The sequence below is a fragment of the Tilletiaria anomala genome, assembly GCF_000711695.1.
Source record: "Tilletiaria anomala UBC 951 chromosome Unknown K437scaffold_76, whole genome shotgun sequence".
NCBI classification, from domain to species: Eukaryota; Fungi; Basidiomycota; class Exobasidiomycetes; order Georgefischeriales; family Tilletiariaceae; genus Tilletiaria; species Tilletiaria anomala.
The window spans coordinates 1-22,393 of record NW_013546946.1 but is presented as its reverse complement, the minus strand read 5'-3'; the positions used below and the strand labels follow the sequence as shown (position 1 = coordinate 22,393).

The 22,393-nt window shown below is 55.5% G+C and overlaps 6 protein-coding genes across 6 annotated transcripts; 4 read left to right on the top strand and 2 right to left on the bottom strand.

Annotated features, from left to right (window-relative positions):
• Positions 1-1,664: 1,664 nt before the first annotated feature.
• Positions 1,665-3,905, top strand: K437DRAFT_170018 (uncharacterized protein). The gene is made up of 6 exons (XM_013386375.1): positions 1,665-2,086; positions 2,158-2,978; positions 3,040-3,127; positions 3,199-3,473; positions 3,538-3,617; positions 3,680-3,905. Exons 1-6 carry the CDS (start codon positions 1,815-1,817, stop codon positions 3,860-3,862), a joined length of 1,719 nt encoding a protein of 572 aa, XP_013241829.1. The 5' UTR covers positions 1,665-1,814; the 3' UTR covers positions 3,863-3,905.
• Positions 3,906-4,296: 391 nt separating this feature from the next.
• K437DRAFT_226588 (aquaporin-like protein) lies at positions 4,297-5,478 on the bottom strand (the record flags this gene model as incomplete). The annotated part of the gene is made up of 3 exons (XM_013386374.1): positions 4,297-4,798; positions 4,866-5,192; positions 5,288-5,478. The coding sequence occupies 3 exons, from the start codon at positions 5,476-5,478 to the stop codon at positions 4,297-4,299; spliced, it is 1,020 nt and encodes a 339-aa protein (XP_013241828.1).
• Positions 5,479-6,417: 939 nt separating this feature from the next.
• K437DRAFT_170044 (uncharacterized protein) lies at positions 6,418-7,552 on the top strand. Its single transcript, XM_013386373.1, has 4 exons — positions 6,418-6,674; positions 6,754-7,021; positions 7,102-7,208; positions 7,286-7,552. Exons 1-4 carry the CDS (start codon positions 6,630-6,632, stop codon positions 7,361-7,363), a joined length of 498 nt encoding a protein of 165 aa, XP_013241827.1. The 5' UTR covers positions 6,418-6,629; the 3' UTR covers positions 7,364-7,552.
• Positions 7,553-8,414: 862 nt separating this feature from the next.
• K437DRAFT_170107 (uncharacterized protein) lies at positions 8,415-10,869 on the top strand. The gene is made up of 2 exons (XM_013386372.1): positions 8,415-9,950; positions 10,039-10,869. Exons 1-2 carry the CDS (start codon positions 8,655-8,657, stop codon positions 10,606-10,608), a joined length of 1,866 nt encoding a protein of 621 aa, XP_013241826.1. The 5' UTR covers positions 8,415-8,654; the 3' UTR covers positions 10,609-10,869.
• Positions 10,870-12,276: 1,407 nt separating this feature from the next.
• On the top strand, positions 12,277-20,011 carry K437DRAFT_169985 (putative TOR1-1-phosphatidylinositol 3-kinase). The gene is made up of 8 exons (XM_013386371.1): positions 12,277-12,466; positions 12,555-12,600; positions 12,674-12,803; positions 12,874-12,996; positions 13,061-13,999; positions 14,067-15,394; positions 15,451-19,838; positions 19,941-20,011. Exons 1-8 carry the CDS (start codon positions 12,363-12,365, stop codon positions 19,957-19,959), a joined length of 7,077 nt encoding a protein of 2,358 aa, XP_013241825.1. The 5' UTR covers positions 12,277-12,362; the 3' UTR covers positions 19,960-20,011.
• Positions 20,012-20,623: 612 nt separating this feature from the next.
• On the bottom strand, positions 20,624-22,393 carry K437DRAFT_169990 (ornithine aminotransferase). The gene is made up of 2 exons (XM_013386370.1): positions 22,194-22,393; positions 20,624-22,121 (listed from the first exon to the last, which is right to left on the bottom strand). The coding sequence occupies exons 1-2, from the start codon at positions 22,370-22,372 to the stop codon at positions 20,876-20,878; spliced, it is 1,425 nt and encodes a 474-aa protein (XP_013241824.1). The 5' UTR covers positions 22,373-22,393; the 3' UTR covers positions 20,624-20,875.

Genomic DNA, 22,393 nt, shown 5'->3' with positions numbered 1-22,393 from the left:
CAATGGAAAACTCGGGCATCATGTTATCTGGACCACCAAGGCAACCTTGGGCTTCACATGTGTTGGCTCGTGGGTGCACTCTTCCCAAAAATGGAAACTCGCCGAGAACCAAAGGTCGCCGATCAGGCCTGTGTGCTGGCCTCGGCAGCCGAGAGGCACTATAACTACCATTTGAACCAGTGTCAGTGGACACCAGGTGCACCATATTAGCAATACAACACCACTGCGGATGAACGGTGACGAGCCTGTGCCATCCAGTCAGAGATAGTGGAAAACTAGGATCTGGGGGCTACAAAGGAGTATGTCTCGAGAAGCAAAAGAAATATATATGCTGTGAAGCTACCACTCCGTTGCTGACTTGATTCGCTATCGACGATTCAGCCTGAGTGGAGGCCATACAGGCCTCGGTGTCGAAGGAGGAAGCAGGTCCAGGTGATGGCCGAAGAAGGCTCCTCCAGTTGCTGGAGCACCGTGAGGCCTTGGGCTCGTCCATGACTTTCAAAGGGGAAATGGAAGTCCGCCGACGTGACGTGATCCAGGTTGACATGGCCGAAAGATGCATCTTCTTCGAGAAGCGTGCCGTCGGGCTGAGCGGACTGCAAAGGGGGCGGTAGTGTCTATTTAGCAACCAAATCAGCCGTAGGCGCGCGATAACCCGTGTCCGCAGCTGAACGTCATGAGCCTGAGGACAACGTTCGCTTTAGCAGTGGAGCAAGGTCCATGTTCGGGATTCTGGACATCTGAGGCTGCGTCAGCTGCACTCGTAGAATCGCAGCATACTCGGCAGCGGCAATAGAATGGGCGTGAGTTGGAGTGGTTCTGTGTCGGTGCACAACGCTGGTTCTGAATGCAATCGGCTGCTCGTCGACACAGACTTTACAACACACACGTCGTGGTCCATGACCGCCTGGCTCGCACAGCTTGAAGTCTACGGGAGTAAGGGCATAAAAGACATATATATATATATGTGCGTGTAGGTCATTCCCATCTATAGTTCAGATGAGCGGCAACGGAGACGCGTCTCTGATCTCTCACCCTCCGCAAGGACATGTCGCATCTCGGCAGATCATACGCTGTGAGACATGGCGATTCGAGTTTTGGTAAAATAATGGTCACACTATGGTACCGCACAAGGCAGCTGATGTATCTCTACCTCTCAGACCATCATGCTGCAAAAGAGAGGGTTAGATAGAATCGTCAATTTGTGTGCTAAAAGGAATGCCTGTGGATATGTGAGCCACGTGTTATTTCGCTGAGGAGCCGCCAAATTTTGAGCGGAACGGGGCTGAAGCCTTGTCCACAGTGCCATCAGAGTAGCACCAGAGAGCCGTACGTGTGAAGCGAAAGCCATTCAATTGTGTCGAGGAAGTGTAGCATGTAGTACCGCTCCTGGAGATATAAAAAGAAAAGCTTCAAAATGCGTGATTTACTCTCGGTGTGTTCGGTGCACAGTGTGCCCACACGGTTCCTGTAGAATCTGGCGTTTATCCGCAGAACTTCCGCAGATGGTATGACAAGCGTCGAAGTGCCTGTTCAGTCAGCATGGTCAACCCTGGGTTCCAGTGTTAGCGTGACCTTCAAGTTAGTGACGGGCTTGACTGGTCTCTTTCTCCTCTCGCTTCGATGTCTCGTCGGACAGCTTAGTGTCAGTTGCATAAGAAAAGTCATCTTTCATGATTGCAGCGTCTGGTCTACTCAAAAATCGACGCGAGTGTCAGCAGGAGTGCACACCGGCTTGACGAAAAATTGGGATCTGCAATCGTGCCAAGGCGCGCTCGGCTGGGCGATGCCAGCCCAGTGCCTATACATCCATCATGCCTCTCAACAGCGCTGCACCGCCGGTGAGCAGGAATGAGATTGAGCTATCCCAAAGAACACTCGGACCTCCTCCATCGCTCGTGGACGCCTGCAAATGCGATGCACCAGAGAAAAATGGCGCGCTGCTATCTCGCCAGGCGGACACTAACCTTTCTGCCACAAATCGATCCCCCAATGGTGACTCAGCCGTGACCGAAGACGGTGAAAAGGAGGACGAATCTATAGATTTGAGGGGGTTCGTTCTCCTCCTCATCCAACGTGCTAGCAGGTGCATAATGAGATGGGCGCTGCGCTCCGTAAAAATGGGTGCTGACCGCGACTTTCTTCCATGTACATTAGCTCCTGGTCGTACCGGTCTGCAGAGTTTGCATTCCCACTGTATCTCGTACACCTGTTCACCGACTCACTATTACCCTCTTCCATCTATGGTTTCGTCACCACCGCCGCGGGAATTCTCTTTTCCAATTCGACAGCTTCTTTGGTCGACACGTACAGTCACCGCAAAGTGAAGACGGTGCAGGCATTCGTGTTGGGCCAAAAGCTACTCGCCATTGCATCCTTTGCGCTATTTTTCGTCATCTTCGGGAGCGCGCGACTTACTGCAAACGCTCAAAACAATGGTCGGGGGCCGAGCGTAAAAGCTACAGATGGTTATCCCAATGCTGACGTCTGGGCCATATTTGCGGCCATCACAACCCTTGGGTGCTTGCTCTTGTTGAGCAACGTCGGCGTCAGCGTCGCCGTGGAACGCGAATGGGTGACCATCATCTCAGAAGGCTCTCCGCGACGGCTCTCTCGACTGAATGCATACATGAGGCGCATCGATCTTCTAAGCAAGCTTCTTGCCCCCCTATTCGTCTCGGCTCTGACCTCGGCCGATTACCGTCTGTCGGCAATCATCTTGCTCGCTCTCTGTGGTGCGACGCTCGTCTTTGAACTCATCTTTCTGCCAATCGTGTTCCACCGCTTTCCTCTTCTTGCCAAGGACCAGAGAGCAGCAGAGGCGCGCAGAACGACTGCAAAGTCAGCTCAACATCAAGAACAGGTTGAGCCCATGAGGAGAAAAGCCTTGCGTACACGTGGTATGCATGGTAGCACACGATGGGCTAGAAGATGGCTAATGGATTGGTCGGAATTTGCTGCCATGCCTATCTTCATGAGTGAGCACTGGGTGAAACGGGTATGTATTCGACAACTGCTGAAACGACTGCAATCTTACAGGCTCGGTATCCATCAGTCTGCTTTACATGACGGTCCTTTCGTTTGATTCAACTTTTATCGCCTATCTGAAGACGCAGACTGACTACAGGTTCGTTGCATTGGTTTCCGAAACAAGTTAATCTTTCTTTTCTCATCCTTCTAAACCCCGAACCGATACAGCGATGCTTTTGTAGCCGGCATGAGGGCCGTTTGTGTTGTGACAGAGCTGCTCGGCACAGTTATTGGGCCTTTCTTGGAAGGCAAGATCGGGCTTGTTCGAGCTGGAACGTGGTCATTGTGGGCAGAGCTCTTGCCCCTTTCTCTACCAGTTGTAGCGCTCTTCACTGTTGGGACACAACATCACCCTCCTCCCTGGAACACAGCGATATTGTTTACAGGTCTTGCTCTTTCACGTGTGGGACTCTGGAGCTTCGACTTGTGCCAGCTCGCGCAGGGTAAGTGTGCATGGCTTTCTTTTCACACTTGGTGACAATCACTGACACACGATATATCCTGAAGTGCAAACGTCGCTGAGTGCTCACCCCCGCCGCAATGCCCTGCAAGGACTGCAATTCAGCCTACAAAATGCGTTTGATCTCGTGAGTGAGCTCAGCGGAAGCTTGATAGTGTTGTTACTCATCTCCCTTTGCCTGATATCCAGGGACATTACGGCCTTACACTTGGGTGGAACCGACCAGATCAATTCAAGTACGCTGCAGCCGCTTCATTCGGCGCCGTTGGGGCGGCGACCTTTGTCTATGTCGCCTTCTATGCACGCAGACTTCGCGGCCATGTGCTTCACCTAGAAACGATGGAGAGGCTCCTTCCCAGAAAAACACAATGAAGTATCCATCATTTAACATCTGCAGAACGGATGCGAACATGGCCCAAAGGTCCAGAGAAAGTACGGTGCGTGGGAAGTATCGGGGCTATTGAGAAAGAACATCCTTCAAGATTCCTACCCTTGCGAGTCCATCTTCTGTGCTGCCAGGCGCGAGCATAGCGCCGGAAGACTGAGCTTCCGCTACGACACTGCTCTCTTCCGGAGCGGGGACGATAATAAAGGTTCCGGCATGGCTTGCCTCGCGAGCCAGCGTAACAGGAGCAGTGGAGCGGGCATCAGCAAAGGTAGTGGCGTCCGTGTGAATGCTCGACGTGCGTGTGGTGCCGGGAAGGTGGAGAGAAAGCCGATGGGAGAAGTGGCTCGTACCACGGCTCATGCTGGTGCTCGTTCGCGCCTTTGCCTCGGTATCGACTTCGTCCTTTTGCGCCTCAAGATCAACCTCTTTCGCTCCTGCGTCTCCCCCCGCCGCTGCGAGAGCTTGCTCCAATGCCGACGCAGGAATCTGCACAGCTGTCTCGCCAGACCCTAGCTGGATCACCGTTGGCTTTCCGCCAGCTTTGCGTGTACGCCTTGCAGTAGAGACCGAGCGCGCGCGGCCGTACATGGCGGCCGGGATGGAAACTGCGCCAGGTCCGTCTTGAGAATCCGCATCTTGTCCCATCACCGCCTTGGAATAATCGCAAGCCTGTCAGGCGCGTAGAAAATAAAGCATTAGCGCAAGAAGCTTTCCTTCTGAAGGAACTGTTGCTTACCTTAAGGATGATATAGAATGCGAGAGCAAAGAGAGAGCCTAGAAAAGGGCCGACGTAGTATACGTAGTGATAATTCGGAAACGAGCGCTGAATCACCGAGGGGCCCAGTGCGCGTGCCGGATTCATCGCTGCGCCTGTCCACAGCGCGCCGAACAGATGACACACGAAAAGCGTTAGTCCGATGCTGTAGAGCAAAGTTAGCGAGAGTGATCAGTTGTGGATGAATTCATCTGCAGAAGCTTTCCACTTACCCGACTGGAGCGAGGTACGTGGCGCGGTGTTTCTCCGCAGCAAGCATCAGTACGCTGAACACTAGAGCGGCAGTGAGGATGGCCTCCAAGAAGATGCCCTGCGTAACAGATACGCCCGGTGCAAGCGTTGTGATATTACTGTGGCCGAAGGTGGGTGTGAGTGCCTCAACCATACCGTTGGCCGCAATGCCGCCTGCGAATTGTGCGATGACGAGTAAAATGCAGCGCCTCCAAGGCAAAGCACCGGCCAAGAGAAGAGCCAGGGAGATAGCAGGGTTGAAAAGCGAGCCGGAGACACGGAAGAACATCCATGCGACGACAGTCAAGCTGCATGGCCAATTGTGTCGTAGGAGGAAAGAATGCACCATGTCAGTCAATCTATGCCGATCCTTACAATTCAGACAAGTGATGCATGGATTCACCTGAGGCCAAAGCTCAGACTGACGTATACCAACGTCTGGGAATCCACCAATGCGATGGGGCTGCTCGACGCTGCCGAGACTGCATTGGCAGTCATCGATGCCGTCTTGGCTCCGCCCTCAGCCAAGAAGAGGAAGAGGAAGGTGCCGACAAATTCGCCGATGCAAGCAACAAGATCATGTGAGAGAGTCATTTTTAAAAAGGGGGGTTGGTTTTAATTTTTTGATGTGCGTGTTCCAAATGAGTGTCGATTTAGTAGAGAGCGTGAGTCAGTGTGAGGCATTGACGGAGGAAAGATGGTGGATTTAAAGCGGCGATGGGTGGCAGGGGATCCCGATGGGAAAGAAGAATTACGAGTAAGTCGGTTTCTTATACAATAGAGCCTAAGCACAGACTTGACATATCCAAAGGTGCAACTTGCAATATCACAAAAGCTGGTATGACCTGACGGAGATTGTAAGTTCAACATCTTTGCTTCAGATTCAGGAACGCTCAGCGCCAATCGAAAAGAAAGCCTGCGAACATTCAAAGTCAAGTACAGGCGTGCGGAGAGTGTCAAGGTCTGCCCGAGGGGGAGGGGGGGAAAGGAAACCCTTGTTAGAGACTTGATACTTGGGGCTGATGTGTGAGATGTTTGATGCATGTGGGGGTAGGGTATGGTCTCGGTGGGCAGTACTCTTTGTTCCAACGGGTTTCGACCGCAACGGTCGGGGGTGTGATAGGCGGCCAAATTTGTGGAGGTTGGAGCTTTTTTCAGCTGTCGCCTGTCGGAGACCTGCCAGGTGCTCATGATCGATTCCCGGGAAAGCAGGTACGGCCCTGCGATATTCACCGGCTTGGGTCGCATGCTCCATGGGGAAAGTTGATGACGGCACAGAGGAGTTGAGTAGGTGAGAATATGATGAGAGCTTTCCGTCGTTCGCAACAGGTCGTCTCATCTGTTTTTGTGACCATGCCTTCAGGTGTGTTTTGTGTTGTTCCGGTCTCAAAGACACGACGCAAGTCGCGCTTCGGCGCGGTGCGCGTGCTGTCGTTGACACTAGTCTCTCTCGGCCGAGACATACCAACTCTCGGCACCAGCCATCCTCTGCTCTCTTCGCTCGGACCTCTGTTTCATCACATCAGTCCTACGTAGTCACAAAGCGCGTGCTATCGGCCATCCTAGGTCACCACTTATCCAACATTTGATTCTGAGCATCTGGAGGGGGTTGAAACTTGGTGGTAGAGCGGATGACGAAAAAGGACCCGCAGGCCAAGTCGCACCAGCTCTTCGATCTTTCTGTCTGAAGATCATCATCTAAGTCTCCCGTTATCCGAAACCGAACGGCTGAAGGGGACGAAGCGATGACGAAAACGCTTGTCCTACTTGTCAGCACTGGGCTCTTGCTGGTGCGTCTCTCGATTTGTCAAGTGCTATGAATATGCTCTTCTGAATGGTTTACGCGATCGAATTGACTATTTTGATCAGGCGCAGGTCATAAGCGCACAAGACGGCGCACCCTCGCCCACGCTAGCGAAGAGACGGGCGATGTACATGTGCAAGTGCACGTGCTTTTCCACCAACTCGACCGTTATTCCTCTCTTCGCTCCGATCGACCCAGACAAGCCATGCTTGACGTGCTCACGCAAGTTTTGCTTGGATCAAGGACTGGAGATCTGCAAGGGCGCCAAGCTAGAGACTCCCGATCACGACACGGGCACAGGATACGAGGGAGACGTGTGGGCGAGGTGTTTCCGTTAGTGCTTGTGCAATTATTTTGCGCGTCGGCCGTGGTTCTGACGTCCCTTGTCTATATTTTCTTCTATGTTGCCTCAGAGCGTGGTTCTTACAAGGACCAAACTGTCGTCTCTTTCTATATCTTGGCGATTCTCGGGTTGCTTGCTTACGCATTGGTCAGGTCAAGGCTTTCAGGCTGGATGCAGGTGAGTGATTGACTCTCAGCGATCCTCACACGATGACAATGCACAATTGCTGAAGAATATTTGACTTTCTCCGGCAGACATACCGCGAAGAAGGTCCTGCAGGCGTCTATCGAGCAGTAGCCAAGGCGCCTTGGACGACGAGCACACGTAGCTGAAGAGCTGCTTCCGCAGCACCCATTCCATGCAGGATGCGCTCATACAGCACTCCGCGGTCGTCTATCGCGCGATCAGCAGATTGCATATTCTGCCGATATCAACGGGTCTCCTTGTTGCGCCCGGTGGACATCCAATGGCCCGCTTCTGGAATGGATGCTGGGCACCTCCACGGGTATTTGCAAGCGAATGCCTGGCATATCGTGCCCACACCCGTGCCGACGAAGTTCTAGGTGCATCAACCACAAGGGATAACGCATCGCTACCCTCGCCCTTGGAGCAGAGCTGTCACATCTAGCTCAGCTGCGCTAGGACTGCTCGTTGCTGGCACTTCGACATCGTCCAAATTGCCTGTTAAGAGGGAGGCGTCGTGCACGGCTCTAGATTCTTCTGGAGCGACCCGACCAGATTCCTTTCGCGTTATGGTGCTTTCTAGAGGGAGCAGGTAAGACCATGTACATTCGCTGCCTGGTCCTCCCCTCGTTATGCGTCCTCTCGCTTCGCACAAGAGTGCGTCCAGGAAGAAGCAATGGGTATAGTTGATGCCGAGCACACAACTGCATGCACAGGAACTGAAGCGCGTTGTATGATGCTGCTTGTGAATATTCCCAGCATCTTTGGCTTAAGTTGGATCTGCAATGGCTCTCTGACCATGAGAGCGGCAGTTGTGTGATAGGCTTACTCTGAGCGAGTGGTCTTATTTGACGAGCAAAACACATCCCAAAGCTTGATGAATGTTCAATGGCCTCCCGCACCTGGCTTGAGTTAGGGTTAAAGCGCAAATAAAGATTGTGAGTGATACGATGTCTCATCTGTGGAGCAAGCAGCACTCTCAACTGCAGGCAGCAGAACTGTCTGAAGACGAGAGAGGCACAATCGCCTCCACCGCAGCCTGGCCAGAACACACATGCTTGGCAACAACACGCCCATCCCGACGATTGGGGAGGTGTCGTTCATGCCGTCGTGGTTGCGTGTGCAGGACGGCCAGTGGAGTGAGTCGTACTGTGTTCGACTGCCCCGCCTATTAGCATTTTAGTGTTCATTGCACTCCTGCTCCGGTCGCAGTGCTCCTCGCAGGTCACCCTTGTGTGTGCATCCCACCACTGCCTTCAATACCACGTTATCACTTCAGAGGGTCACGCCCTGTTGTACTTATATCGGCGCCGGTCTGCTTGCTGGAGAGAGCTGCAGCCCGGAACGGGCGGCCTACACTTCCCCTTACCTTTGCTTCATCAACCATATCAGCCAGCACAAGCGCCTGCGCGCAACGGCGAGGCTCGTGCGTTCTCCAGCATGGACAACCTTGAAGGCGCGTCGCCGCAGTACATCCGCCTCTCGCGCACCATCGCCATCCTCGCAAAGTCGGCCGCACAAGTGCACCGGCTCGCGATCATCCGATGCATCCAAGAAGCCGGCTTCTCTATCCTCGAGGAACGCATGGAGGAGTGGAGGCATCCGGACGATGAAGACTTTCTCAGCGAGTTCCTTGCTTGCGAGGCAGACGAGCGCAAGTGGGTCAATCGTCTGACTGGATGCCCTATCTACGTCATGGTACTTGAGCGCAAGAGCGCGCCAGCGATGTGGCTCGACATGATTGGTCTCGGGCAGCGAGAACAAGTTGGCGCGATGGATGCACGGGACTCCGTTACCCCACGTTCAGATGGGCTGCGCGCGATGTACGGTACCGAATGCTTCTACGGATCGCCTTCTCTTGTGGGTGCGGAGCGCCAGATTGCCATCTGCTTCCCCGAGCTTTCTGATGGCTACGTCGTAGCGGATCCGTTCGCACCCAGCGACACCGTTCTCGTGCAGGCGAACGACGTGCTGTACGATGAAGACGGGCGTGCATTCGACGCCAACAACGGCGAGGAGCTCGATCTACAAGAAGAGATATCTCTGCCTCAGATTGAAAACTCGATGTACAGAAGTGGCTCCGGGTCACAAGGAACCAACTCCGCTGGCATCAGCCCTCCCAAAGTCTTTCGTGCGCGACCGATCCCATCTAGCGTTGCCAAGCCATCGATCCAGCCACGCATGTCGCGAGCCGCAGCGTTGCGCATGGGCATCGAGCTCCCTGCTGTGCCGAGGCGTGACGCGAGCAGCTCATCCACCTCGTCGTCTTTGGGGCCCGTGGGCATCTCCGGTTTCCCCAGGGCGGATGTAGCATCGCCCAAGTCCCTCGTCAAGCCAACCGTGGCGCCGCGCATGAACAAAGCCGTCGCAGCTCGCCTCGGCGCCTTGGCGGGTGGAGCAGAGGCGACGGCATACAGCACGCCTCCGCCGGTCTCTGCTCGTGAGCGCGTTGCAGTCGATTTCAGCAGCACGCCCGGCCACAAGCGCGCGAGCAGCGGGATCAAACTGGCCAGCTTGCAGACTCCGACGATCACCCCCCGGACAAACAAGGCTGCTGCCGCTCGCCTTAGTGGGTCTACTCCTTCTGTCTCGACACCCACTGGCGGTAACAGTGTCAAGTCGACACCTCCTTCGGCCTTCTCGCCTTTACCAAGGACGGGGAGCATGAACAGGACCGTCAGCTCGTCGCAGTGCAGCGCTGGGCCAAGGGAGCGTAGGGAGGTCGACTTTTCGAATGTGAGAGCATTCATCAGAATTTCAATTCAGGTTAAACGCTGACGAGCCGAGGGCGGTGTATGCGATGATCCCTCTTTCCCACATGCAGACACCGGGCCATAAGCGGACCGTTTCTGCGGCCGCTCGACCAGCGTCTCTGCGCGCGCCATCCATCGAGCCTCGCCTCAACAAGGCCGCAGCGGCACGGACTGGCCGCCCACAGAGCTCCGCCGGCCTCCCAGCAGGACGGGATGGAGCGAACGGCAATGTCAAGGAGAATGCTTCTCCTGCACGCAACAGTACATCGATGAGGGGCAGGGTTGTGGACTTCTCCAATACCCTGGGGCACAGGCGGTCGTCCATCTCGAACATGCCACCCCTCGCATCGCTTAAAGCACCGTCTATCGCACCGTGGTCGAATGCTGCTGCTGCAGTGCGCGCACGGCCGCCAAGCAGAAGCAGCTCGGCGCTTGGCCATCACGCTCGCCAGCAACAGCGCTCCGGGTCGACGCTTGGGTTTGCTAGCAGTGGTGGCCCCGCAGCCATGCGCACCGGCGGTTCTAGCATCGATGCCGCCACTTCTGCTGCGGTGAATAGATCGATTCGCTCCAAATTCCCACCGTCGTCGTATCGCCATTCCATGATGAGCTTCCCTTCGCAGCCGGTCTCGCGCGGGTGACGTTCAGCAAGATACTTCTTTCTCTCCGAGCTGAATAGCCTCTTCTTGGTCGAGCCTTCTTTCGCCTTTTGATCGTCTTCGCAGCACGTTATACGCAGCTTTCGTTTGTTTCCCCTCGGATCTTTGCGCCTGGGCTGGATCCCAGGACTCCCGATTGCAGTTCAGATTTGGCGTGTGCATGTTTATCTGTTCACTCTTATTCTCTCGTCTACGTCGCAGTAGTGCAGCTGTCAATATATGTATTGTTTTTATAGGACATTTTATGTGCTGAAGGGGAAAGAGAAGCCCCGACGCCGGGTGTGTGGATGTGCGCCCGCACAACGAGCCCGAATCGCAATGGTGTTTCTGATGCCAAGTCAGGTAGATACGGGGGCGTTTTAGTCATGTTACTTCATCTTCCACCTTGTCTCGGTAGGAGCTCATGAGCTCCCGCGCATCACACGCCGCTCTTCATGAGAACGGTGCGTTCGCGGAGGTGGATGGGTGCGTATTGAGTATTGCGGGACTTGGGCGCCGTCATCATTAGGGCCATCCTGTGGGAGCAGGATGCGAGGGCGACACACGCACTGGCAGAAACCGGGGCATGCCATCCAGGAAGAGACGGTAGCCAAAGCCGCACCAGCCAATTTCCAGACTGGAAGAATGAGCAGCGTTGGCAACCTTGTCTTCTGAGAGGCAGGTCCCGGCTCGAATTGCTTTCCCGTTGCATTCAAAACCTAAGCTCAACTCAAAGCTGGCATTCCTGAAAAGCTGACTGCGGTAAGAAATGTATGCTCGCCTTCTTGCAACACAGCGCCGAAACAGGTGACATGCTGTGTCACAATATGTAATAGGGATGCTTTGCAAGGGATGTACCCCGCTTACTCTCCCCTGGTTTTCCCGGATCGAAGCGCGCATTGAAAGGCGCGTTCTCCTGAATAGCCAGGGTACGAAAATTTAGAAAATGATGCTGATGTTGTGATTAGAGATAGGTCTAGCTTTCAAGCGCAACATTGACACCTAAGCGCGCAACTCCGGGAGACATCAATGCCTTTGGGGAGGGCAGTAAGCGAATGGGGCTTACGCGGCAATGTCGGTACGAAAGCTGCTCTTCGTCTACGACTAAGCTGATCACTGAGATATCGCCTGCATGATCTCAGGGTTGACCATGTCAGCTTTCTAGGTGGTGCCAACGTTTTGGCCAACGTCCACCGACCAAAGACATTCGGGGGCGCGAATGCAAGAGTTGCATGGGGTTCAAAGGTAGAGGAAGTTTGGAAGGTGAGAAGAAGACGAAGATAGTCTTCCGGCTCAGTTAAAAAGGAAATTTCTCTTCCTGATTCTCGGCATACGGATCTGATTCTGACATTTGATTATGCAACCCTACTTTATGTGGAGACCGCTTGGGCCACAGGACAACCCTTGTGCGAGCAAGCGCACAAGAGGACAGCCACCACGGCATGTGAGGAACCACACGGTCCACGACCTAACGGCCAAGAGCTACCACCACGTCTTACTCATACGTGCACCCGCATGGCTTATGTGCACGTCCTGTTTTGGTCCCCTACCTCGGCGTGGTTGGGTAGGAGCTGGCCCAGTGTAAGCTGTAAGCGCACGATCCATACAAGCTGACGTGCTGCGTCACTTTTTGGTGAGGTGGCTGTCGAAGCTCATGCTACAGGACCGCGCGAATGCGCTCGCGTTAGCGCCCTCGGCTACACCCCAGCTCATCATCAGTGGATCGACGCCCAAGGTTGCGATAGCCTGAAGTCAAAATGCCACTCAATGGAGCTAGTGCCGTCAGCATGACGGGCCTCGCAGCACTTGCTGCGCAGCAGAATGAGACGCTCGCCCGAATATTCGCAAATATTCGAAGCAGGTATGTTCGCTCGGCGCGAGTGGAAAGCGTTACATCGCGGCACGCAAGTGGCCAGAACTTTGATTGGGCTGACTCGTTTGAGCTACAGAGACGAGAAGGGCCGATCAGAAGCAGGCAAAGAGTTGGGGCAGCATGTGAGGGATCTCTTCGAGCTTCGCCTCCTGATGTAGTTCGAATATTGACATCCATCTGCTCCTCACGGGACAGGTCACCTCCCTTATGACCGAGTTACGAGGCGATGCACTTTCCGTCTTTAGCAATGATCTCAATCGACGCATCTTCGAGCTGACCCACAGCCCCCACAGCCATGAAAAACTCGGTGGTATCGTCGCCATCGGTGAGTTTGGTGGATTGTAGTATGCTCACACCCCGCGTGTCCTCTCACACACACCCCTTTGCCATCTCAGAGGCGCTCATCGATCTCGAAAGTGAAGATAACAGCGCTCGGCTATACAGATTCTATCAATACCTCAAGCCGAATTTGCCTTGCAATGATGCGGTTGTCATGGTTGCCGCCGCCAAAGCCCTCGGTGAGTTCCTTCTACGATGATGTAAAGTATGACGCGAAGTTGACTTGATATCGATGGCTGGTAGGCCGGGTCTCAAAATTTGGAGGCCACTCCTTGGGTGATCAATTCATCGAGTTCGAGGTACTGCGTGCCTTGGATTTTCTGCAAGGCGGAGATCGCGACCGCAACGAATCTGCACGATATGCCGCGGTTCTCATCATCCGGGAAATGGCAAAGAATGTGCCGCATCTCTTCCACGTCTACGTTAGCCGATGCCTGGATCGGATATGGGTCGCCCTGAGGGATGCAAGAGTACTGGTTCGGGAAGGAGCGGCGGAGGCATTAGGCGCCTGCCTGCAGATCATCGCCCAGCGCGAAAAGCAAATGGGCACACAGGCGTACGAGATGATCTACGAGGAGGCAGAACGTGGCTTGAAGATGGCGCCAACCGAAGTGATCCACGGCTCGCTGCTGGCCATCCAAGAGTTGCTGCAGCATTCCAAAATCTTCATGCGATCACGCTTCCATCGAGCATGCGAGATGATCTTCCGTCTCTACAAGCACCGCGACCTTCTTATCAGACGTACCATCACGAGTCTTGTCCCCGTCCTAGCCAACTATGATCCTCAGTATTTTGCCGACAAGCTTCTCGGATCTGTCATGGCCATGTTCACGGACCAGCTGCGCAAGGAGAAGGAGCGCACGCCACGCGAAGTCAACGCGCAGACATTCGAGGCTATGGGTCTCGTCACGGCGGCGATGGGGAGCAGGATGAAGTCGTACATCGAGCAGATCCTCGCTTGCGTCAAAGAGGGCTTGCAAAATCGCGGCAAGAAGAATTCAACGCCCGAGGGCCCTATCTTTATCTGCATCGGCTATCTCGCTACAGCCGTGGGGCCGCATCTCACCAAGTACATGCACGAGCTTCTGGACTTAATGTTCGCCTGCGGACTCAGCACGGCTCTTGTGCAAGCTTTGGAGCGGCTCGTCATATCCGTGCCTCCGCTGCTTAGGAATGTTCAAAGTGAGTTAAGGCTTTCGAGCAAATTCGCGTTGCTCCACTCCACTGACCCAATGCATGTTCGTAACAGACCGCTTATTGGACCTGCTTTCCATGACTCTCATCGGAGAACCCTATCGCCCGCTTGGAGCGCCCACTTCCCAGCGAGCGTTCGGATTAAGCGGCAAGGACCCCGGGGTGCTGACAAAGCCAACGACCGAGAAGAATGTGGACACGATCACCGTCGCCATCCGGACACTTGGTGAATTCGACTTCAGCGGGCATATCCTCAGCGAGTTTGTTCGCAATTGCACCCTGCCGTATCTCGAAGACGACTACGCGGAAATTCGACGTGCAGCTGCAGTCACCTGTGCGCACTTGTTCGTGCAGGATCCAATCTGCCAGCAGACGAGCATGCACGCCATCGAGGTCGTGAATGATGTGTTAGACAAGCTCATGACTGTCGCCATCGCCGACCCCGTCGCATCCTTACGCGTCACTGTCTTGGGGGCCCTCGATGAGCATTTCGACAGACATCTGGCACAGTCCGAATACGTTCGCTCGCTCTTCATTGCGTTGAACGACGAAGAGTTTGCCGTGCGGGAGATGGCCATCGTCATCATCGGCCGCTTGGCAAAGCACAATCCAGCCTATGTCATGCCCTCGCTGCGGAAATCGCTCATTCAGCTCCTCACCGAGCTGGAATACGCGAATCAGAGCCGCTGCAAAGAAGAAGCTGCAAAACTGCTCACAGAAGTCGTTAAGGCGTCGCAAAAGCTCATCAAATCGTATGCCTTGCCCATGCTGGAGGTGCTACTGCCCAAGGCCAAGGATCAGACGCCCGCTGTCGCAGCGCGCGTGATTGAATGCCTGGGAGAATTGGCAAAGATCGGCGGGGAGGATCTGTCGCCGCATGTGGAACAGCTCGTGCGGCTTGCCGTTGAGCAGCTGTCATCGACAACTGGGCAGGGATTGCAGTTGAAGCGTGACGCTGCACTTCGGACCCTGGGGTTGGTTGCTTCCAATACAGGCCATGTGGTCAAGCCATACCTAGACCATCGCGGCCTCCTCAGCACGATCGTCAAAATAATGAAGAACGAGCAGATGCCAGCTGTCCGGCGCGAGACGATTCGAGTGATGGGTATCCTTGGAGCATTGGACCCGTACCGATACAAGCTACTTGAGAAGTCTCCAGATGAGTCTGGAAGCCGTATTGTGGAGAATGGCGGTACGGATCTGTTCGAGCTATCGATGGCCATTGGCACCTCGTCGGAGGACTACTTCCAGAACGTTGCGATCAATGCGCTGATCAACATCCTTAAGGACCAGTCTCTTTCCACGCACCACCACGCCGTCATTGAAGCGGTAATGTATATGTTCAAGACGCAAGGTCTCAAGTGTGTTGCCTTCCTGCCACAGGTGAGTTCACAGCCGTGTAAGCACAGGAAGGGTGCTGAACCCTCGCCTATCTTTAGATCGTCCCTGCTTTCCTGCAAGTCATCCGGACTTGTAGTACCGGCCTAGCGGAGTTCTATTACCAACAACTTGCGATTCTGATATCCATCATCAAGCAGCACGTCCGAAATTACTTGAAGGATATCTTTGCTCTCGTGCAAGAGAATTGGAACCCAAATTCGAGCATTCAGTTGACGATCGTTTCGCTTGTGGAGGCCGTCGCCAAGGCGCTTGAAGGAGAATTCAAGAGCTACCTTCCTGTTCTCCTGCCCAACATGCTGCAGACACTCGACGGGGAGATCACGCCCAAACGGCAGCCGACGCTATTGCGCATTTTGCACGCATTTTATGTCTTCGGTTCGAGCATTGAAGAGTACATGCATCTTGTCCTTCCGGTCATGGTCAAGATGTTCGAGCGAGCCGACGCATCTACGGTCCTCCGTCGAGCGGCGATCGTCACCGTAGGGCAGCTTTCGCGCAAAGTCAATTTCTGCGACCATGCGTCCCGAGTCATTCATCCGCTCATTCGCGTTCTCAACGCCGGAGGACAGGAAGTGCGGAGCGCAGCGCTGGACACTCTTGCCGCTCTCGTCATCCAGCTCGGACCCGCCTATGCAATCTTTGTCCCCGTCGTCGACAAGGTCCTCGTCCAGAATGGTATTCGGCATAGTGTTTATGATCAACTGGTGGCGAAGCTGCTGAATGGCGAACGTTTCCCCAAGGAGTTGATTCCTGGTGCTGGAGCCCTGGACGACAAGGCGGAAGAGGCACCACTGGCCGAGTCTTCCAAGATGACGGTCAATCAGCAACACTTGAAGCAAGCCTGGGACACTTCCCGCATCTCAACGCCGGACGACTGGAGAGAATGGCTGCGCCGCATGGCAGTCGAGTTCATGCGCGAGTCCCCGTCTCATGCATTGCGAGCGTGTCGCAGTCTAGCTGATGTCTATCAGCCGCTCGCACACGAGCTTTTCAACGCCGCCTTTGTGTCATGTTGGACAGAGCTCTACGAAAAGTACCAAGAGGATCTTGTCCGGGCAATCGAGGCTGCATTCGATGCACCAGAGATCCCAGACCAGGTGGTGCACATGCTCCTCAACTTGGCTGAATTCATGGAGCACGATGACAAGGCCCTCCCGATCAATATCCGCCTGCTTGGTGACCGCGCCTACAAGTTTCACTCGTACGCAAAGGCTCTGCATTACAAGGAAGCTGAGTTTCTCAGTGAAACCTCACCGCAAATTATTGAGTCTCTCATCGATATCAATACAAAGTTAAGGCAGTCTGATGCCGCGTTCGGGGCGCTCACCTATGCAAGAGAGCACATGGACATCACGCATCATGAAGAGTGGTACGAGAAGCTACACCGATGGGAGGAAGCGCTTGCTGCGTATGATCGCCGGTCACAATCCGATCCGGACTCGATGGATACTGCCTTTGGACGCATGCGGTGCTTGCATGCCCTTGGCGAGTGGGAGCATCTGGCTGACGTCGTTCAGCAAAAGTGGGTCGACGCCACTTCCGAAGACAGAAGGCAGATGGCGCCATTAGCAGCTGCAGCAGCGTGGTCCATGGGAGAATGGGATTTGATGGACGAGTTCATTGCTGCCATGCGGTCGGATTCATCGGAACGCTCCTTCTTCCGCGCGATCCTCTACGTGCATCGATCACAGCGGGCGCAGGCGAGCAAAAACATTGGCCGGGCGCGAGACTCATTGGATCAAGAACTCACAACCCTCATCAGCGAGAGCTACACACGCGCCTACGACCTTATGGTTCGCACGCAGATGCTCTCGGAATTGGAGGAAGCTCTCTCCTACAAGCTAGACTATCGGGACCAGCCTGATCGTCAAGCAACGATCCGCAGCACCTGGATGAAGCGCTTGAAGGGTTGTCAGCCAGAAGTCGAGGTCTGGCAACGGATTCTCTCAGTGCGAAGCGTCGTCCTCACCCCAGCAGACGATACAGAAACTTGGATCAAGTTTGCCAACCTTTGCCGGAAGTCAGGTCGCATGGTTCTCGCAGAGAAGACCCTCAATTCCCTCCTTGGCCCCGACACGCTGGTCTCTGATCCAAGGTCAGCAACGGGTCCAAAGGCGCCACCGCCAGTCATCTATGCACATTTGAAGTTCATGTGGGCAAGCGGCGCGCGCGTGGAGAGTTTGAATTACCTGAGGGACTTCACAGTCAACCTCTCCGAAGACCTCGGCCTGAATGGCACCGAGAATGGGAACTTGAGCATGCAGAATTGGCACTCTCACCCTCGCTTCGGCGAGTTCACTCGACTGCTCGCACGGTGCTACTTCAAGCAAGGTGAATGGCAAGCGGTGCTCAAAGAGGACTGGGTCACCGACGACACTTGCGATGTGATCGACTCTTATCGCCATGCGACGGAGCTTGACCGCAACTGGTACAAGGCATGGCACGCTTGGGCCTTGGCGAACTTTGACGTCATCTCCCATCACGAACGAAAGGGCGATGCAGCACAGCTGATGGCAGCGAGCATCGTGCCAGCGGTCCAAGGCTTCTTCCGCTCCATCGCTTTAGCACGGGGCAATGCTTTGCAAGATACCCTGCGCCTTCTCACACTATGGTTCAAGTACGGATATCAGGATCACGTCAGTGATGCAGTCAGCGAAGGCTTCAGCTCTGTCATCGTGGATACATGGCTCGAGGTCATTCCGCAGATTATCGCCCGCATCAACGCTCCCAGCCAAAAGGTCCGCAGACTCATTCATATTCTGCTGTCAGATGTCGGAGCTGCGCACCCCCAAGCTCTAGTGTACCCTCTGACCGTCGCTGCCAAGTCGCCCTCGCATGCCCGCATTCAAGCCGCCATGGGTGTGATGGACAACATCCGAGAGCATAGCCCGCTTCTCGTGGAACAAGCTTTGCTAGTATCCAACGAGCTGATTCGTGTGGCCATCTTATGGCACGAGCTATGGCATGAAGGCCTCGAAGAGGCTTCGCGTCTCTACTGGACCGAGCACAACATTGATGCAATGTTTGCCACGCTGGAACCCTTGCATGACATGCTCGAGAAGGGTCCGGAGACCTTACGAGAGACATCTTTCGCTCAAGCTCACGGGCGTGACCTCGCGGAGGCAAGGGAGTGCGGTCGTCGATACCGACAATATGGAGACATCAATGATCTTCACCAGGCTTGGGAATTATATTATCATGTCTTCAAGCGCATTTCCAAGCAGCTGCCAGCAACGAACTCTGTCCAGCTTGATCTGCAGTACGTCTCGCCAAAGCTTCTCGCTCTTCGCGACTTGGAGCTGGCTGCACCAGGCACATACGAGAGTGGACAGCCCATCGTGCGCATCACAAACTTTGAGCAGATCGTTCTGGTCATTTCTTCCAAGCAGCGACCAAGGCGAGTCAAGATGCGGGGCAGTGATGGTAGAACCTATCAGTACCTGCTCAAAGGTCATGAGGATCTTCGTCAAGACGAGAGGGTCATGCAGCTCTTTGGCTTGGTGAACACGCTTCTCTCTATTGATTCAGAGTCGTACAAGAGGCGAATCGGCATCCGGCGTTTCTCGGTTATCCCCCTATCTCCAAATACGGGAATGATCGGCTGGGTCGAGAACACGGACACGCTGCACGTGCTGATCAAGGAGTATAGGGAGCAGCACAAGATTCTGCTCAACATCGAGCATCGCCTGATGTTGCAGATGGCGCCTGACTATGACAACTTGACGTTGATGCAAAAGGTTGAAGTATTTGAGTACGCACTGGACAACACGCCGGGGCAAGACCTGTACCGCGTCCTCTGGCTCAAATCGCGCAGCTCGGAAGCCTGGCTGGAGCGGCGGACGGCGTACACGCGCTCGCTTGCGACTTCGTCGGTCGCCGGGTACATTCTGGGTCTGGGAGATCGTCATCCTAGCAATCTGCTGCTGGATCGTCTCACGGGAGAAGTCATTCACATTGACTTTGGTGACTGCTTCGAAGTCGCTTGTCACCGTCCCAAATTCCCAGAGAAGGTACCCTTCCGGCTGACGCGCATGCTCGTTAACGCGATGGAGGTAGGTGGCATCAAGGGCACGTTCAAAGTGACGACGGAGAACGTGATGCGTGTGCTGCGAGACAACAAGGAGAGTGTGCTGGCACTGCTGGAAGCCTTCGTGCACGACCCGCTGATCAGCTGGCGTCTCGTAACGGACGACACTACGGAGCAGAAGGCACCGGACGCGCACGAGCACGAGGCCTCCGGCGCCCACCGCCTCAACCAGCCGGGCGACATGCGCAACCAGCGCGCGCTCGAGGTCGTGCGGCGCATCCAGAACAAGCTCAATGGACGCGATTTCAATCCACAGGTCGCGCTCAGCGTGTCGGCGCAGATGGACCGGTTGGTGCACGAAGCGACGTCATTGTCGAACCTGTGCCAGTCATTCATTGGGTGGGTGAAAAGATCCTTCATCGCCGCTCGTTTGCAAAGCTGTGCTTGAATCGGACGTGTACGCTGATGTCTTTTCCCATCCCTCTCTCGTCTGATGTATAGATGGTGCGCCTTTTGGTGATATCGCACATCTGACACAACCGATGCCTATGCGTCCAGACACAAACTTGATACGTTTGGCGACGTCGCAGGTGCAACGAGACTCGCGCGTGCCCTTGTGGTGTATCATAACCTCGAAAGAGCACGAAGCCAGTCTCCTTTCCTTCTTTCAAGGCGCAGAACAAGTGTAGGTTTGCCCAGAGACAGATACATAGCGCGTGCGACTGCACGTATGCAATACAGGTTCGAGTCTGCATCCAAAAAGCCAAGAGCGGCGCCAGGAAACGACGCGAAACAGAATGTACAGCCTGGCTCGGCTCGACCTGACAGCCGCCCGCTGGGGTACGTGCGCACTGTTCGGTGGGCCGGACGCCCATCTACCTCCCTGCGCTCCATCTTTCGAGCGAAGACAAGCATTTGCGTTTGCAAGAGCATTCCAGTTGCCCCCAAGGCAAGGGGAAATTTTCTAAAAAAAAATCCTAGTTGAACAACTAGAGCCAAGCCGCAAAGGGGCGACAAGAGGAGCGCCACGCGGACTCGGATAGCGTCCGTGGGTGCGCGCGCTGCCGCTCTGCAAGGGGTGGGTGGGAATGTAGGAGTATGTCTGCTCGGATGGCAGCTCGGCTAGCGGCCGTAGGCTCGTGGAGGATGCTTGCTGCCGTTGCTGCTGATGGAGGGTATCCGGCTGGTACACATGCGAATTGAACGTGCCGTTGTATACTGTATGCATGCTGTTAGGCTTGGCTGGGGCGTCGGAGTTTCCCCTTCAATTTCGCCTGACTGAGTCCTGCTGATGATCTCTTTTGAAAATTGTTACTCTCACCCTGCCCTCTTTCCCCTTTTTATTAGTACTTCATTTCGGGGTTTTTTTCGACAAGTTTCTTTGCTGGCATGCGCTAGGCTGCGCACTTTTGGGGGCGCACATGCTACCATGCGGCCTAATGACCCTCCTCTTCGCCAGGGATGTGCTCGAGGGTGTCGAGCTCGGCGAGGGCCTGCTTGATGATGTCGACGCCGCGTAGCAGGTCCTGCTCGCTGATGACAAGCGGCGGCGCGAGGCGGATAATGTTCTGGTGCGTCGGCTTGGCGAGCAGGCCCTTGCTCTTGAGCAGCAGGCAGAGTTGCCATGCGGTGCGGCCACGTGTGCTCCTGCGCTCGTCGATGACGATCGCATTGAGAAGCCCGCGGCCGCGGACCAGCGCGAGCATCGGGTAGGCGCCCGACGCTTGCGCGGCGCGCAGCGCTCGGCGGAAGAGCTCGCCGAGGCGCTCGGCGCGCGCGCACATGTCCTCGTCGATGAGCGCGTCGAGTGCGGCGCTGGCAACGGCGCAGCCGAGCGGGTTGCCGCCGTACGTGCTTCCGTGCTCGCCAGGCTGGATGCACAGCATCACTTCGCGGTCTGCGAGGACGGCGCTGACGGGGTACACGCCGCCGCTGAGCGCCTTGCCAAGGGTGACAATGTCTGGGCGGATGCCGTCCCACTGGCAGGCGAGCATCTTGCCGGTGCGCCCGAGCCCGGTCTGGATCTCGTCGCAGATCATGAGGACGTTGTGCTTCTTGCAGGCGGCGGCGCAGCGTTTCAAGTAGTCCTCGGAGGGCACGATGATGCCCGCTTCGCCCTGGATCGGCTCGACAAGAAAGGCGGCGGTGTGCTTGCCGTGCTTTTCAAGCACTGCCTCGAGGTCCTCGGCGTGGTCGTAACGGATGGTGACACCCTCTTCGGACGAGGGGCCGACACCGTCAAGGAAAGGCCCAAACCCGTTGCGGCTCTCTGGGTCGGTGCTCATCGAGACGATGCCGAGGGTGCGGCCGTGGAAGTTTCCGCTGACACTCCAGATCTTTGCCTGGCCCTCTGGGATGCCCTTTTTGGTGTAGCCCCACTTGCGCGCCAGCTTGAGCGCCGTCTCGACCGCCTCGGCGCCCGTGTTCATAGGGAGAACCATGTCGTAGCCGAATAGCTTGGTCATCTTGGCGGCAAAAGGCGCAAACTGGGAGTTGTAGAAGGCGCGGCTGGACAGTGTCAGCTTTCCCACCTGGCGGACGAGGGCGGCGACGATGGCTGGGTGGCAGTGGCCCTGGTTGACAGCCGAGTAGGCGGAGAGAAAGTCGAGATACTGCCGCCCTTCGGGGTCCCACACGTGCGCGCCGGCTGCGCGGTCCAAGACGACGGGGAGGGGGTGGTAGCTGCGCAGCAAGAGGGGGGGTATTGGTGTCAGCCTCATCTTTTCATTGGTGCGTGGAGGAGCAGACACTCACTTATGCGCGCCATACTCGCTCTCCAGCTGCATGACCTCTGTGCTGGACATGATTGTGGCTGCGGCAGTGGTGGCGGCGGTAGCAGTTGCCAGCTTCGACGCGGTTCCAACTGCTGCTGCAAGTGCCAAGCTGGCGGCGTTGCTGCTGCTGTGATCTGTCAATGTGGGAGCGGGCACCATGGTCGCTGCTGCGTGAGAGAG

Coding starts and splice junctions, on each gene's coding strand:
- K437DRAFT_169990 (XM_013386370.1), bottom strand. CDS start 22,372: ATGGTGCCCGCTCCCACATTGACAGATCACAGCAGCAGCAACGCCGCC. Junction 22,122..22,193: donor AGCGAGTATGGCGCGCATAA/GTGAGTGTCTGC, acceptor CTTGCTGCGCAG/CTACCACCCCCTCCCCGTCG.
- K437DRAFT_170018 (XM_013386375.1), top strand. CDS start 1,815: ATGCCTCTCAACAGCGCTGCACCGCCGGTGAGCAGGAATGAGATTGAG. Junction 2,087..2,157: donor CTCATCCAACGTGCTAGCAG/GTGCATAATGAG, acceptor CATGTACATTAG/CTCCTGGTCGTACCGGTCTG. Junction 3,618..3,679: donor TACAAAATGCGTTTGATCTC/GTGAGTGAGCTC, acceptor CCTGATATCCAG/GGACATTACGGCCTTACACT.
- K437DRAFT_170044 (XM_013386373.1), top strand. CDS start 6,630: ATGACGAAAACGCTTGTCCTACTTGTCAGCACTGGGCTCTTGCTG. Junction 6,675..6,753: donor TCAGCACTGGGCTCTTGCTG/GTGCGTCTCTCG, acceptor TATTTTGATCAG/GCGCAGGTCATAAGCGCACA. Junction 7,209..7,285: donor GGCTTTCAGGCTGGATGCAG/GTGAGTGATTGA, acceptor TTTCTCCGGCAG/ACATACCGCGAAGAAGGTCC.
- K437DRAFT_169985 (XM_013386371.1), top strand. CDS start 12,363: ATGCCACTCAATGGAGCTAGTGCCGTCAGCATGACGGGCCTCGCAGCA. Junction 12,467..12,554: donor TTCGCAAATATTCGAAGCAG/GTATGTTCGCTC, acceptor TTTGAGCTACAG/AGACGAGAAGGGCCGATCAG. Junction 12,804..12,873: donor CGGTGGTATCGTCGCCATCG/GTGAGTTTGGTG, acceptor TTGCCATCTCAG/AGGCGCTCATCGATCTCGAA.
- K437DRAFT_170107 (XM_013386372.1), top strand. CDS start 8,655: ATGGACAACCTTGAAGGCGCGTCGCCGCAGTACATCCGCCTCTCGCGC. Junction 9,951..10,038: donor GGGAGGTCGACTTTTCGAAT/GTGAGAGCATTC, acceptor TCCCACATGCAG/ACACCGGGCCATAAGCGGAC.